The sequence below is a fragment of the Pan troglodytes genome, chromosome 11, assembly GCF_028858775.2.
Source record: "Pan troglodytes isolate AG18354 chromosome 11, NHGRI_mPanTro3-v2.0_pri, whole genome shotgun sequence".
NCBI lineage: Eukaryota > Metazoa > Chordata > Mammalia > Primates > Hominidae > Pan > Pan troglodytes.
Genome location: NC_072409.2, coordinates 26,866,642 through 26,881,759, shown reverse-complemented (window position 1 = coordinate 26,881,759; position 15,118 = coordinate 26,866,642). Strand labels below are relative to the sequence as shown.

At 47.3% G+C, this 15,118-nt stretch overlaps 1 protein-coding gene across 2 annotated transcripts in view; it reads right to left on the bottom strand.

The window, feature by feature from the left end:
• The window catches only part of PTGR1 (prostaglandin reductase 1), a 38,516-nt gene extending 27,094 nt beyond the window's left edge, over window positions 1–11,422 (bottom strand). The window contains exons 1-4 of one of the 2 annotated variants that reach the window (XM_001148123.6): window positions 11,160–11,422; window positions 7,288–7,403; window positions 4,200–4,245; window positions 2,911–2,967 (exon numbers count right to left, since the gene is read on the bottom strand). In XM_001148123.6, the coding sequence (XP_001148123.1) occupies window positions 2,911–2,967; window positions 4,200–4,245; window positions 7,288–7,393 (209 nt within the window). In that variant the 5' untranslated portion in view covers window positions 7,394–7,403; window positions 11,160–11,422. Of the gene's footprint in view, window positions 1–2,910; window positions 2,968–4,199; window positions 4,246–7,287; window positions 7,404–10,895; window positions 11,025–11,159 lie in introns of those variants that run through there. The other variant, XM_001148051.7, reaches the window with a different exon arrangement.
• Between the last annotated feature and the right edge of the window lie 3,696 nt (window positions 11,423–15,118).

Genomic DNA, 15,118 nt, shown 5'->3' with positions numbered 1-15,118 from the left:
CATTTGCAACACTTAATATCCTGAACATACGAGAAGCTTTTACAAATCAATATAACGAATGATAAGACCTAAAGGAAAAGGGCAAAGGATATAAACAGATAATCCACAGAAGAAAACTGAGAATTAACTTACAAAAAGAAGGTCAATATCACTAATAATAAAAGAAATGCAAACTAAACTAAGCATAAACTATCATTATATTTATCTCAGGTTGCCGAGACTGATGGTGAACAGTATAAGGGAAACAGGTTAATACTATTTGTAGGAGTGAACATTCATACATTTTTTTTTTTTGAGACCAAGTCTCACTCTGTTGCCCAGGCTGGACTGCAGAGGTGTGATCTCAGCTCACTGCAACCTCTGCCTCCTGGGTTCAAGCGATTCTCATGCCTCAGCCTCCTGAAGAGCTAGGATTACAGATGCCCATCACCACACCTGGCTAATTTTTTTATTTTTAGTAGAGATTGGGTTTTGTCATGTTGGCCAGGCTGGTCTCAAATTCCTGACCTCAAGTGATCCTCCTGCTTCAGCCTCCCAAAATGCTGGGATTACAGGCATGAGCCACTGCGTCCAGCCTTCATATAATTTTTCTGAAGAACAATTTGTCATCACCTTTTCAGATTAAAAATATACATTTCTTTGGGTCTAGAATTTATACTTGTGGGAACTTAATGTAAAGCGATACTCATCCAAGAGGGTAAAGAATACACAGATACACACGTATAAATACATACATGCTCCTGGAAGAATTATTTGTCATAGAAAAAATTGAAAACAGTTGTTATCAGTAGTAGATTAGTTAAAAATAATTTGCAGCTATTAAAAGGTAGGTGGTATATTTATATACTGTCAATGAAAGATATCCTTAACATAATAATTGAGAGAAAGCAGTTTTCTGAAGGTCATATAATTCCATTTAAAATTTATATATAGGCCGGGCACGGTGGCTCATGCCTGTAATCCCAAAACTTTGAGAGGCCGAGGCGGGCGGATCACCTGAGGTCGGGAGTTCGAGACTAGCCCAACCAACATGGAGAAACCCCATCTCTACTAAAAATACAAAATTAGCTGGGTGCGGTGGTGCATGCCTGTAATCCCAGCTACTCGGGAGGCTGAGGCAGGAGAATCAGAATCACTTGAACCTGGGAGGTAGAGGTTGTGGTGAGCCAAGATTACGCCATTGCACTCCAGCATGGGCAACAAGAGTGAGACTCCGTCTCAAAAAAAATAATAATAAAATAAAATGAAATTTATATATAAAAGTATGTACACTGGACAATTTTTCTTTTTCTTTCTTTCTTTCTTTTTTTTTTTTTTTGAGATGGAGTCTCACTCTGTCGCCCAGGCTGGAGGGCAGTGGTGCAATCTTGGCTCACTGCAACCTCTGCCTCCCAAGTTCAAGCAATTCTCCTGCCTCAGCCTCCCAAGTAGCTGGGATTACAGGCATGCACTACCACACCCAGTTAATTTTTGTATTTTTAGTAGAGACGGGGTTTCACCATGTTGGCCAGGCTGGTCTCGAACACCTGACCTCAAGTGATCTGCCCACCTCAGCTTCCCAAAGTGCTGGGATCACAGGCGTGAGCCACTGTGCTGGCCCACAATTTTTGAAATAATAATATATTAACAATAGTTGTCTTTAAGGTTCAGATGACGGGAACTTTCAGTTTCTAAGATAAAAATTTTGTTTTATTTGAATTTTTACAATAATCATGGTAGACAGACCCCCTGAAACTATTGCTATGTTGAATTTTTACAATAATCATTGTAGGCAGACCCCCTGAAACTATTGCTATGGAATAAAAGATGAAATGCTCCTGATTATTGTGAATACAAAGTTGCATGCAGGATTGTGTAAAGACAATGCCAGGTTGGACTGCCAGAATGAGCCAACAGCGTGTGATGTGCTTCCCCCTGCAGAGAGCGTATGACCAGACATGCAGTCAGGGAGGTTTCACATCACCAAGATTCCTATCCCAGAAATGCAGATTTTCATAGCTCTGGGAATGGAATGCAACCCTTGTGGAGAGCCTATAAACGGACGCATGGGGGGGCACCTGTCCATATGGATAAGATAGGGCTGTAAATGCCCTCATCTTGCCACGGCTCTTCTAGCCCTCTTTACGGTTAAGGCCTACTCCCTTCTGAGAATTTCTGGTCTAACTGATTATCTAGCTTCACCTCCTGTTTCTATGGATTGTTTGTAACCAGCTTTTGCTGCAACTGTTACTGCTGATTAATATCTTGCTAATCATAGGTTATGGAAAGACTGTGTTTCTGTTTTAAGGCTCTGTTAGAAATTACTGATGCACACACTATATTGTAAATTCTTATCTCTGTATACTGTACTTCTGCATACAGATGTATGTTAAAGAATTACTTCATCCCCATGTGACCATCTCACCTCATAATCAAATGACCCTAAATCCCTCACTAACCTATCCCTGCCCTCACTAAACTTAATAATAAATGCGGGTATATTCAGTGCTTTGGCGGCACCGCGGAACCAGAAGGCGGTGACGCCCCTGGACCCAGCTTTCACTATCTTGTGTGTGTCTATTATTTCTCAACCTGCCGATCCGCCTGGGAACAAAGAGAGAACCCTGTTGCATTGTGGGCTGCTGGCCAGATCCCGCAATAAATCATGACCTGGACAAATACTTTTTTTTTTTTTTAGTAATTAAAAGTAAGGATGGCAAAGTGAAGCTGAAAAAATGACAATTTCACATCCTTCCCTCCTTTCCAGCTAGTCAGGAAGGAGACAGAATTTCCCAAGTTGATTCCAAGATCACACAGTGAGTGAACAACATAGGCTGAAGAAATTGTAGGAGCAATGGACAGAGACAGGACCCAGCAGGAGGTAAAGAGGAGACATATTTTCCAAGCATTGGGACAAATGGAAATAATTACTTGGCCACTTGCTGCCCCATCATTGTATCACCTTCCTTCAATCTTTTGGCTGCCAGTCTGCAAAAAAAAAAAAAAAAAAAAAAAAATAGGTAAACAAATAAAATTCCATTCTTAATACATAGGAGCATCGGGGGACTGTTTTGAGTTTCAAGCCAAATGAAAAACTGCTGGATAAGTGTATGCGGCAATAAAACCCAGACAGATGAAGGGCTACAACTAGGTGAGATACAGGAGGAAAGCTGTTAGAGGAAGTTCTGCTCTGTGACCTCAGATAAGCACTCTGATTGGATTTTTTTAAGAGTGAACACAAAAGTCTTACTGCCATGTTCAAGTAAAGATGAATTTCTACCAATGACTTTAAAAATAGAACCCAGGCACCACTGGGTAGTTATTACCCAAAACACTAGCTACGCAAAAAGATGCCAATTAACATTTTTAAACTGTATTTTCCACTTAAGATTTGAATCTTTATCAATCAGCTATGAAAAAAATGTAAAAGAATGATGGCTGTGTTATTTACCGAGGCAAAAAAATACTGAGGACTTAGTAGTCAATAAAGGCTTTTGATTTCCTCCCCTCCCTGAGTTGTCTGCTGAGTATATAAGTTTGAGTCAACCACAGATTCACCTACATTAAAAGAATACAGGTAAATGGAAGGCCAGAAAAACTGATTTTAGTCTTAGCATCTTCCTCTATCCAAATTACTTGCCAGTAGTGAAATGCACAAATTGGGGTTTGGCTTCTTTTTTCTTTATGAGACGGGGTCTTGCTCTGTTACCTAGGCTGGAGCGCGGTGGCAAGATCTTGGCTCGCTGCAACCTCTGCCTCCCTGCAACCTCTGCCTCCCAGGCTCAAGTGATCTTTCTGCCTCACCCTTCTGAGCAGCTGGGACCACAGGCCTGCGCCACCAGGCCTGGCTACTTTTTTTGTATTTTTAGTAGAGACAGGGCTTTGCCATGTTGCCCAGGCTTTATTTTTTTCTTTTAAGGTTTTTTTTTTCCTTCTTTTTTTTTTTTTTCTGGAAGTAATTCTGTTGAGCAGTGAAAGGCAAATTGTGCAGAGCAGATAGGAGATGGTTGGGACAAAGGGACCGAGGTGATCCCTCACTAAGCTGCTTAGACCTTTGCCTGCAAAAGACGAGCGTGCATGAATCCCATCACTGATACTGGCTGGGAGAAACAGAAGGAAAGTGACAATGTTTTAAGTCAGTTGGATATTTTAGAAGATGAACTACTTCCAAACAGCATTTAACACAGCATTAGCATTTTGAGGGGCGAAATAAATAATACCTCATGTAGGGATCCACGGTGAGGAACAAAGCTTCAAGCAGGACCTCTACAAAATAAAGCATTCCATAGGTAATTAGAAACTCAAGGCCTGAGAAGAACAATAGACACTGAGCACCACTAGACGGGGGGGGTGAGACAGGGACAAGGGTTGAGAAACTACCCATGAGGTACCATGCTCACTGCCTGGGTGACAAGATCATTCGTACACCAAACCTCAGCCACATGCGATTTACCCATATAACAAGCCTGCATATGTACCCCTAAAACTAACATAAATGTTGAAGAAAAAAACGGAACTCAAGGCCTGATGCCTTTGTTTTTGGCATTCTTTTTTTTTTTTTTTGAGAGGGAGTCTCGCTCTGTCACCCAGGCTGGAGTGCAGTGGCGTGATCTTGGCTCACTGGAAGCTCCGCCTCCCGGGTTCATGCCATTCTCCTGCCTCAGCCTCCTGAGTAGCTGGGACTACAGCTGCCTGCCTCACAACGCCCAGCTAATTTTTTGTATTTTTAGTAGAGACGGGTTTCACCGTGTTAGCCAGGATGGTCTCAATCTCCTGACCTAGTGATCCATCCGTCTCGGCATCCTAAAGTGCTGGGATTACAGGCGTGAGCCACTGCGACCGGCCTCTTTTTTTTTTTTTTTTTTTTGAGACCTAGTCTTGTTCTGTTGCCCAGGCTGGAGTGCAGTGGCTTGATCTCTGAACACTGCAACCTCCATCTCCCAGGTTCAAGTGATTCTCATGCCTCAGCCTCCTGAGTAGCTGGGATTACAGGCGCCCACCACTGCACCCGGCTAATTTTTGTATTTTTAGTAGGGACGGGGTTTCACCATGTTGGCCAGGCTGGTCTCGAACTTCTAACCTCAAGAGATCTGCCCACCTTGGCCTCCCAAAGTGCTGGGATTACAGGCATGAGCCACCATGCCCAGCCTGTTTTTGGTATTCTAAAAAAACACAGATAATACTTCTGCTTCAGGAATGTCTTCCCATCTGTGCTTCTATCGCAGAGACAAGAAGGGGTTCTCATTTTTGGCCCAGCCCAGTTAATAATAATAATAGTAATGCTATTTACTCAGCACTCATTCCATGCTTTACACGAATTATGTCATTTGATATTCAACAAATATTGTTTCCATTTTAGGTTAGGCTAAGTTACTTGCCCAAGGCCACATTTAAACCATTATGTTACAGTGCTCACCATATGGCTTCATCGCCAGCCCCAGTTGGTGTGAGAGAACATGCATTTTGCTGGAGTGACTCTCATGTATTCATTCTTTGGAATTTTGAATTTGAGTCATGGCCATCATAGCTTAGATGGGACTGATCACTTTGTCATGCTACTTGATTGCGTCTCCTTTTCTCAAATGCTTACCTACCTGTAAACACTCCTTAGAGACTCATCTTTATTTATTTATTTTTTTTGAGATGGAGTCTTGCTCTGTCGCCCAGGCTGGAGTGCAGTGGTGCGATCTTGGCTCACTGCAATCTCCACCTCCCGGGTTCATGCTATTCTCCTGCCTCAGCCTCCCAAATAGCTGGGAGTACAGGCGCTCACCACCACACCCAGCTAATTTTTTGTATTTTTAGTAGAGATGGGGTTTCACCGTGTTAGCCAGGATGGTCTCGATCTCCTGACCTTGTGATCTGCCTGCCTCAGCCTCCCAAAGTTCTGGGATTACAGGTGTGAGCCGCCACGCCCAGCCGAGACTCATCTTATAGTCTGAACTCTTCGTATAGCTACTGGGCAGTGCTTACCTCACTGCCATCATCAGGCTTATGAGGATAGAGAGGACATCCTCCCCATAGTCTGGTCAAAGCCATGAAGAGTAATGCACTCAAGCATGAATTTCAGTTATCAATGAAAGCAGGGGAATCCTGCCACGTGACATCGAGGATTCATACTGAGAACCCTGGAAAGGTCTTTGTGGCAGATTGCAAAATGGCCACAAATAACTCCCACCCTTGTGTGCTTGTCTCCTTGCCACTTCTCCCATCAAGAAATCTATTTTCTGCCTCTCGAATCTGAGCTTGGTTTTGTGATTTGCTTTGACCATGGGATATTAGCAAACGTGCACAAGTAGAGGCTTGAAAAGGGCTTGCACAGCGGGGCATGGTGGCTCACACCTTTAATCCCAGCACTTTGGGAGGTCAAGGTGGGCTGATCATCTAAGGTCAGGAGTTCAAGACCAGCCTGGCAAAGATGGGAAACCCCGTCTCTACTAAAAATGCAAACATTAATGCCGGGCACTGTGGCTCACGCCTGTAATCCCAGCACTTTGGGAGGCCGAGGCAGGTGGATCACCTGAAGTCAGGAGTTCGAGACCAGCCTGGCCAACATGGTGAAACTCCATCTCTACTAAAAATACAAAAAAAAAAAAAAAAAAAAATTAGCCGGGCGTGTTGGTGGGCGCCTGTAATCCCAGCTACTCAGGTGGCTGAGGCAGGGAGAATTGCTTGAACCTGGGAGGCAAAGGTTGCAGTGAGCCGAGATTGCTCCACTGCAATCCAGCCTGGGTGACAGAGCAAGACTCCATCTCAAAAAAAATACAAAAATTAGGGGGGCATGGTGGTGCACACCTGTAATCCCAGCTACTCAGGAGGCTGAGGCAAGAGAATCGCTTGGACCCAGAAGGCAGAGGTTGCAGTAAGCCAAAATCATGCCACTGCACTCCAACCTGGGCAACAGAGCAAGACTCTGTCTCAAAAAAAAAAAAAAAAAAAAAAAAGAGAAAGTGCTTGCACATTGGAGCTTGCCAACTACTGCTGCTCTAGATCTATGGGGCCACTATAAGAATAGAGCTCAAACTAGCCTGCTAGAAAGGCCACATAGATGAGAACTAAGGCATGCACCCCAACAGAAAGCCTGCTAATCAGCAGACATGTGAGCAAGGCCCATCCTAAACCATTTACCCCAGATGAGATCTAAGAAGAACCACCCAGCTTAACTCAGCCCAAATTGCCAACCCAAAGAATTGTGAACTAATAAACCATTGTTGCTTAAAGTCACTAAACTTTGGGGTAGTTTGTTATGCAGCAAAAGCTAACTCATACAGTCCCTTCCAACTCTGAAATATTTTTAGTATGACTTACCTCCATTTTTTAAGGGTGGGAGCTCAGCTGTCTTCAACTCAAAGTCACTATTAGTAGGATAGCCAACAAAGTGCTTCTTCAGGGTCCATGTCTTAGTACGAACCATCCTGAAGCTCCTGGAACACAGTAAATATGTAGTCAACTGCCATGAAGTGACTGCATTCTAACAGTTCTCTAGCCATCAAACTGAGACCAGACAGCACAACTACAATATCCTCAAATCCCATCATTATCATATCACGCCAACCACATTCATTTAACATCTACTATGTTTCTGGTGCTGTGCTAAGCACTTCATATAGATTACCTCATTTTATCCTTATAACTTCCCTATAAGATAGACATTAGTATCATTGCCAGTGTACAGATGAGGAAACTGAGGTTTAAAGAAATCTTCAAGACAAGGAAAAAATATAAAACAACAAAGAGAGTCAGGACTACGGTCTGGGCAGCAGAGCAAGACTCCATCCCCCCTCCCCCTCCCCCTCTCCCTCCTCTCCCTTTCCCTCTCCCCACGGTCTCCCTCTCCCTCTCTTTCCACGGTCTCCCAGTGATGCTGAGCCGAAGCTGGACTGTACTGCTGCCATCTCGGCTCACTGCAGCCTCCCTGCCTGATTCTCCTGCCTCAGCCTGCCCAGTGCCTGCGATTGCAGGCATGCGCCGCCACGCCTGACTGGTTTTCGTATTTTTTTGGTGGAGACGGGGTTTCGCTGTGTTGGCCGGGCTGGTCTCCAGCTCCTAACCGCGAGTGATCCGCCAGCCTCGGCCTCCCGAGGTGCCGGGATTGCAGACGGAGTCTGGTTCACTCAGTGCTCAATGGTGCCCAGGCTGGAGTGCAGTGGCGTGATCTCGGCTCGCTACAACCTCCACCTCCCAGCCGCCTGCCTTGGCCTCCCAAAGTGCCGAGATTGCAGCCTCTGCCCGGCCGCCATCCCATCTAGGAAGTGAGGAGCGTCTCTGCCCGGCCGCCCATCGTCTGAGATGTGGGGAGCGCCTCTGCCCCGCCGCCCCATCTGGGATGTGAGGAGCGCCTCTACCCGGCCGTGACCCCGTCTGGAAGGTGAGGAGCGTCTCTGCCCGGCCGCCCCGTCTGAGAAGTGAGGAGACCCTCTGCCTGGCAACCGCCCCATATGAGAAGTGAGGAGCCCCTCCGCCCGGCAGCCACCCCGTCTGAGAAGTGAGGAGCCCCTCCGCCCGGCAGCCACCCCGTCTGGGAAGTGAGGAGCGTCTCCGCCCGGCCAGCCGCCCTGTCCGGGAGGGAGGTGGGGGGTCAGCCCCCCGCCCAGCCAGCCGCCCCGTCCGGGAGGTGAGGGACGCCTCTGCCCGGCCGCCCCTACTGGGAAGTGAGGAGCCCCTCTGCCCAGCCACCACCCCGTCTGGGAGGTGCACCCAACAGCTCATTGAGAACGGGCCATGATGACAATGGCGGTTCTGTGGAATAGAAAGGGGGGAAAGGCGGGGAAAAGATTGAGAAATCGGATGGTTGCCGTGTCTGTGTAGAAAGAGGTAGACACGGGAGACTTTTCATTTTGTTCTGTACTAAGAAAAATTCTTCTGCCTTGTGATCCTGTTGATCGGTGACCTTACCCCCAACCCTGTGCTCTCTGAAACATGTGCTGTGTTCACTCAGGGTTAAATGGATTAAGGGCGGTGCAAGATGTGCTTTGTTAAACAGATGATTGAAGGCAGCATGCTCGTTAAGAGTCATCACCACTCCTTAATCTCAAGTACCCAGGGACACAAACACTGCGGAAGGCCGCAGGGTCCTCTGCCTAGGAAAACCAGAGTGGTCCTCTGCCTAGGAAAACCAGAGACCTTTGTTCACTTGTTTATCTGCTGACCTTCCCTCCACTATTGTCCTATGACCCTGCCAAATCCCCCTCTGTGAGAAACACCCAAGAATGATCAATAAAATAAATAAATAAATAAATAAAGACTCCATCTCAAAAAAAAAAGAACAAAAAAACACAAAACAACAACAACAACAAAGAAATTCTTCCCAGCCACTGCTAGGCTAGAGTTTCTCTACGGCACTGAACAGATACCGGAAGTGCGAATATTCCATTCCGTTTCTCATCTCACATGGAGTGAATTCTAAGAAAAAGCATCAAACACAAAGAACCCAATAGATAGAAGTCCATGCACCTCTTTCAGATGGAAACAGCCAGGCATTTCAAGGCAGTCTCAGAACTCCTGAAAACCACCGGAGGGCGCCGCTGCTCCGCCCCATTTTCAGGTGCATTTAAAAAAAAAAAAAAAATACTTTTTTTTCTTTCTTTTCTTGTAGAGTGGAGCCTCACTGTGTTGCCTAGGCGATCCGCCCGCCTCGGTCTCCCAAAGTGCTGGGATTACAGGTGTGAACCACTTGCACTCAGCCATCGGGTGCGAATTTTCTTTGGCCCAGGAGGGATTTGAGTTTAAACTCCACACCAAACCGATTTTAAGCTGGAACGCTACACCAAAGCAAGGGAAGATGATGAAGGCTGCCCCGAGCTGGGGGTTCAGGATGTTCTGCTTGGACTGAACTCTGCCGAATCACTTGGGACCTGCGCCTTCCCGGGGGTGCATCCGCTACAAACAATCCAGTTACGAAACCATTTGGAGCTGCCAGTGATCTCCCCAGCTCCCCCACCGGTGCCGCGGGAGGGGACACGGGTGACCTGGAGGGAGCACTCCCGCATTGCGAGGGAGCCAGGGGGGCGGTCTGATCTGCAGCCCGGGGTTGTTCCTTCTTTTCTTTTTTTAAAATTAAGACTTTTTTTGTGACGGAGTCTCGCTCTGTCGCCCAGGCTGAAGTGCAATGGCGCGATCTCAGCTCACTGCAACCTCCGTCTCCCGGGTTCAAGCGGTTCTCCTGTCTCAGCCTCCTGAGTAGCTGGGATTACAGGCGCCCGCCACCACGCCCAGCTAATTTTTGTACTTTTAGTAAAGACGGGGTTTCCCCATATTGGCCAGACTGGTCTAGAACTCCTGAGCTCAAATGATTCGCCCGCCTCGACCTTCCATAGTGCTGGGATTACAGGCGTGAGCCACCGCGCCCCGCCTTACGTATCATTTTTACGTTGAGACATTTGCAGTTTACTCTGTTATTTCGAAATACACATTATTGGCTCTAGTCACTCTGCTGTGCAACAGATCTCAGAACCTACTCCTCTCGTCTCTGAACTTCGTACCCTTTGGCCAACAAGCCCCCATTCCCCCCCGAACCCGCTCCCAGCCTCTGGCAACCATCATTCTAGTCATTATTTCTATGAGTTCAACTTCTTTAGAGTCCACACATCTTTGTCCCTTTCCCCAAAAAAGCAACCGCTGGGCTTCCAAACTCGCTCCAAGTCCAGAAGCCCTCCTGGAAAGGGTCTGGTCGCAGAGGGGCGAAGTCCCAGGAAGGTCTCGCCCGCCCGAGGAGGGGGCCTGGCGCGGCGCCCGGCCTTTGCCGCTCGCCCTTTGCTCCCACCCTCGCCGCCCGCCGCCCGCCGCCCGCCACCCGCCACCCGCCGCCCGCTTGCCCATTCCCGAATCCCCACCCCGATCTTTCTTCTTCTACCCTCCCCCAGTTGTGCAGTCCCGCAAGTTCCCTGGCCAGCCCCCTCCCGGGTGCAGGAAGCTACCGGGTGTCCCGGGTTGTAACCAAGCTTTCCTATTCCCTCCGGCGCGCGGCTCCAAGCTCTCCAAGGAACTGCGGGGGCGGGAGGCGTCGGGACCTCGGCTCCCAAGATCCTCCGAGTGCAAGACCCAGCGGTCATTTCGACGTAAGGGGAGGCGGTCTAAGAGCAAACCTCCTCCACTGGGGCGTCTAGAAACTTGGCAGGAAGAAAGCAAGGGGGTTAGAGGAGGGAGAAAAGTGAAGGAAAGAAAGCAGGAGGTCTACTTACAGGAGCCCGAAGGTTCCACTGCCTGGGGAAGGCGGCTGGGACTGCGCAGCCGGGCGCCCGGGGTCCGACTTATGACAGGTACCAAGAGAGGGTGGGGCCGCCCCAGGGCGGGGCTGCTTCTTTAGGGTGAGAGCCCGGCCCCGAAAGGGTCACAGGAGGAAAACCAGGGTCCGGGAAATCTGAGTGCATTTGTGTGTGTGCGCGCGCGTATCTCTGTGTGCCTATGTGCATGTGCGCGCGCGTATGTGTGCATGTGTGCGTGTGTGTGCGTGCGCGCCCGCGCGCCCGTTTGTGTGCGTGTAGGGGGTTGGGAAATCCTGATAGGAAAATTCCTAACAGAACTTTGTCCAGCTGACACTGGACCTCCGCCTGGGGTCCTAATTTGGAGCCCGGCGGAAATATGCCCCTTGGGGGAACCAACCGTGGCATCTGCCAAGCAGGCCGGAAGGGTCCAAAGGCAGGGCCTGGGGCGGCCGCAGCTCTAATAAGCCCCCGGTGCTGGCTCCGATCCCTTGGCTCCCCGTCAGCCGTGCCGCTTGCCCGCAGTGCAAGGTTTCGCCCAGGGCTGCGGTGCAGACACCCTGCCTGTCTGTCCCCAGTCCGCCTGCTGAACACCTACTCGCCTTCCATCAGCCAATTCAAGGTCACCTCTGTGAACCCTTGCCAGACTCCCCCAGGCAGGAGTGAGCACTCTTGCCACTGAGGCACCCCACCCATCACACCCTAGCAAACATGAGGCCTTGACCTGGCTTCTGCAAGGAGAGGTGGTCTCAGGCAGGGGTTGAACGTGAAGCTAAGTCGTTGGTATTAGACGACTGCAGGTTCGAAGCCTGCACCTGCCACTTACTAGTGGTGTAGCTTTCGAAGACTTACTTACCTTCTCCTTGCCTCACTCAGTTCAGCCATCTGCAAGATGGGGATAAGAAGAATGCCTAACTTCCAGTCATTATGAAGATTCAATGTCTTTAATTAATTTATTTAATTTTAATTATTTTGAGGTCCTGCTCTGTCACCCAGGCTGGAGTGCAATGGTGGGTATCATAGCTCATTGCAGCCTTGAACTCCTGGACTCAGGTGATCCTCCTTCAGCCTCCCTAGAAGCTGGGATTACAGGCCCACCACCACACCCGGCTCAATGTCTCTCCTTGTAAGGATACCCGCCATATTGGATTAGAGCCCCACTTGTCAGCCTCCGTTTAACTTAAACACGTCTTTGAAGGCCTTGTCTTCAAATACTGTCAAATGGATTAGGGCTCACTAATATGGCCTCATGTAACCTTAATTACCTCTTTAAAGGCCCTGTCTACAAATACAGTTGCATTCTGAGTACTGGGACTTGGGGATTTTAACACATGAAATTGGGGAAGACACAGTTCAGCCCATAACAGAGTGTGTGGACCAAGCGTGGTGGACGCATGCCACAGGATATACGCAGCATCAGAAGCCCTGGGTTCCATGTACATAAAGCAACTTGGATGGACCCTAAAAACACAATGCCGAGAGTTGAATTCTTCACACTAATCAGAGTTGGTGGCACTTTATCCCCACTGGTCTGCCAAATTCTTTCTTTCTCACTCTCTCCCTTCTCATTAATTTATGTAACTTAAAATAAAACAAAACTCCATTCCCAGGCTGGGTGCTGTGGCTCATGCCTGTAATCCTAGCACTTTTGGAGTCTGAGACAAAAGGACCACTTGAGGCCAAGCATTCAAGACTTGTGTGGGCAACATAGCTTTAACCTGGGAGGTGGAGGCTGCAGCGAGCTGCGATCGTGGCACTGCACTCTAGCCTGGGTGTCTAAGTGAGATCCCGTCTCAAAAGAAAACCAAAAAAACTCAATTTCCTGCTTTTCTCCTCCTACTATAGGTAACTACTGTGATGTATTTGATTTGCATACAGTTTTTTTTTCCATGTTCTTACATAATGTGCACTGTGGTCATATACATTTAATTTATAGAAACGGTATTGGGTTACATATCGCATTCTGCTTCTCTCTTTTTTTTTTCTTTTAAGATAACTTGTTACAGAATCACTGTTTCTTTTGGATATTAGAAGTGTTAATAAAATTGCAGGCATAAAAAGTCTTTGCAAAGTAAGAATAAGAGAAAAAAGTGCCAGAAACGCAGAGTGGCTCACATATTTACTCACTTGTCCATAAATTGAAGATACAGATAAGATTGGGCCGCACCAGGTCAAACAAAATCTGTTTCCCAAACTTGATGACTCAGTCAATCTCAAAGGCTGCAGCTTGTCAAGTCATGGTGATTAAGTTAAATCACAGCTGTTACATACTCGCACACAGAGAGTTAGAATATGGAATAAAGGATCAAGGAAAAAGATTTTCCTTTGCTTTACCCCAAGACAAAACTCTACTCAATTCAGTTCTCTGATCTTAGGTTTCAATGAGTTCTGATCTAACTGTGGAGGGAACAGTTCACTTAAAACAATAAAGCAGTAACAAACAAGTAATTAAAAAATGCTTTTTTATCAAATAATTCAGATAATACAGATGTGTACACTATAAAAAGCAAAAGTCATTGTTATCTGTTTGGTGGAAATTTCTTTTGGATTTTTTTTTTGTACTTCAAAAACAGACAGACTTAGTCAGGGGTGGTGGCTCATGCCTATAATCCCAGCACTTTGGGAGGCCAAGGTGGGTGGATCACTTGATGTCAGAAGTTCGAGACCAGCCTGGCCAACATGGTGAAACCCCATCCCTACTAAAACTACAAAAATTAGCTGGGCATGGTGGCAGGCGTCTGTAGTCCCAGCTCCTTGGGAGGCTGAGGCTGGAGAATCACTTGAATACAGGAGGTGGAGGTTGCAGTGAGGCAAGATCATGCCACTGCACTCCAGCCTGGGCGACAGAGCAAGACTCTTTCTCAAAAACAAACAAACAAACAAAAACAGACAGATTTGTCCCCCACTTTTTCCTCTACAACTTCCATTTCATTGGTCTGGTGGGATAATGCTTGAGAAATAATTATAACAACGAACAGTAATATTTGTCTCATAATTGCAGGAATTCCTGAATACATGTGGAACACTGCGTTTGAAGAGATAGTGATTATCCTCTCTGCACAGCACAGAGGAGATGCAATCTTGCACTAGAATAGCCCTTGGTATCCAGTATTTCTAGTCCTCATGATGACCCAAGGAAGGGCCATCAACAGGTTTGCATGCCCACTGCATAGTATAGACCAATTACACTAAGACAGCAGGGATGCAGCAAAGAAAGAGTTTAATGATCACAGGCCACCCAGCAAGGAAGTGGAAGGAAACCCTCAAATCTGTCTCCCAAGAAGTTCTGGCCTGGGGCTTTAAGAGGATTGTGGAGAGTGAGGGGCTGGAAAATTGGGGTTGCTGGTCGGTTGGGGCAAGGGGGATAAAATCATCGCAAAGTGGAAACTGTATTTTTTGATGAGGTAGCTCCTCGGGGAGTCCTTCAGGTCAGCTGCATCAGTGTGGTCCTTCAGCTGACATCAGTAGTTTCTTCCATATGCAGGACCTGAAGGAATATCTCAAAGTGAAAACAACATTTCATAATGTTCGAGTTGCTATTTAAAGAGCAGTTAAGGTGAACTATAATCTTGTAACTGGGTCTAGTGATTCTAGAACAATAGGCACCAAAGTGTGAGGAAGCAGATGGGAGAGTGTGCCGAGTTAATCATGAATGCTGAACCTGCTGCCAGCTTGGTTTGTTTTTGTTTCTCCCTCCCTCCCTTCTTTCCTGATTAATTTTATATATTTTTTGAGATGGAGTGTCGCTCTGTCTCCCAGGCTGGGGTGCAGTGGCATGATCTTGGCTCACTGCAACCTCTACCTCCCGGGTTCAAGGAATTCTCCTGTCTCAGCCTCCTGAGTAGCTGGGCCTACAGGCACACACCACCACACCAGGCTAATTTTTGTATTTTTAGTAGAGACAGAGTTTCACTATATTGGTCAGGCTGGTCGTGAAC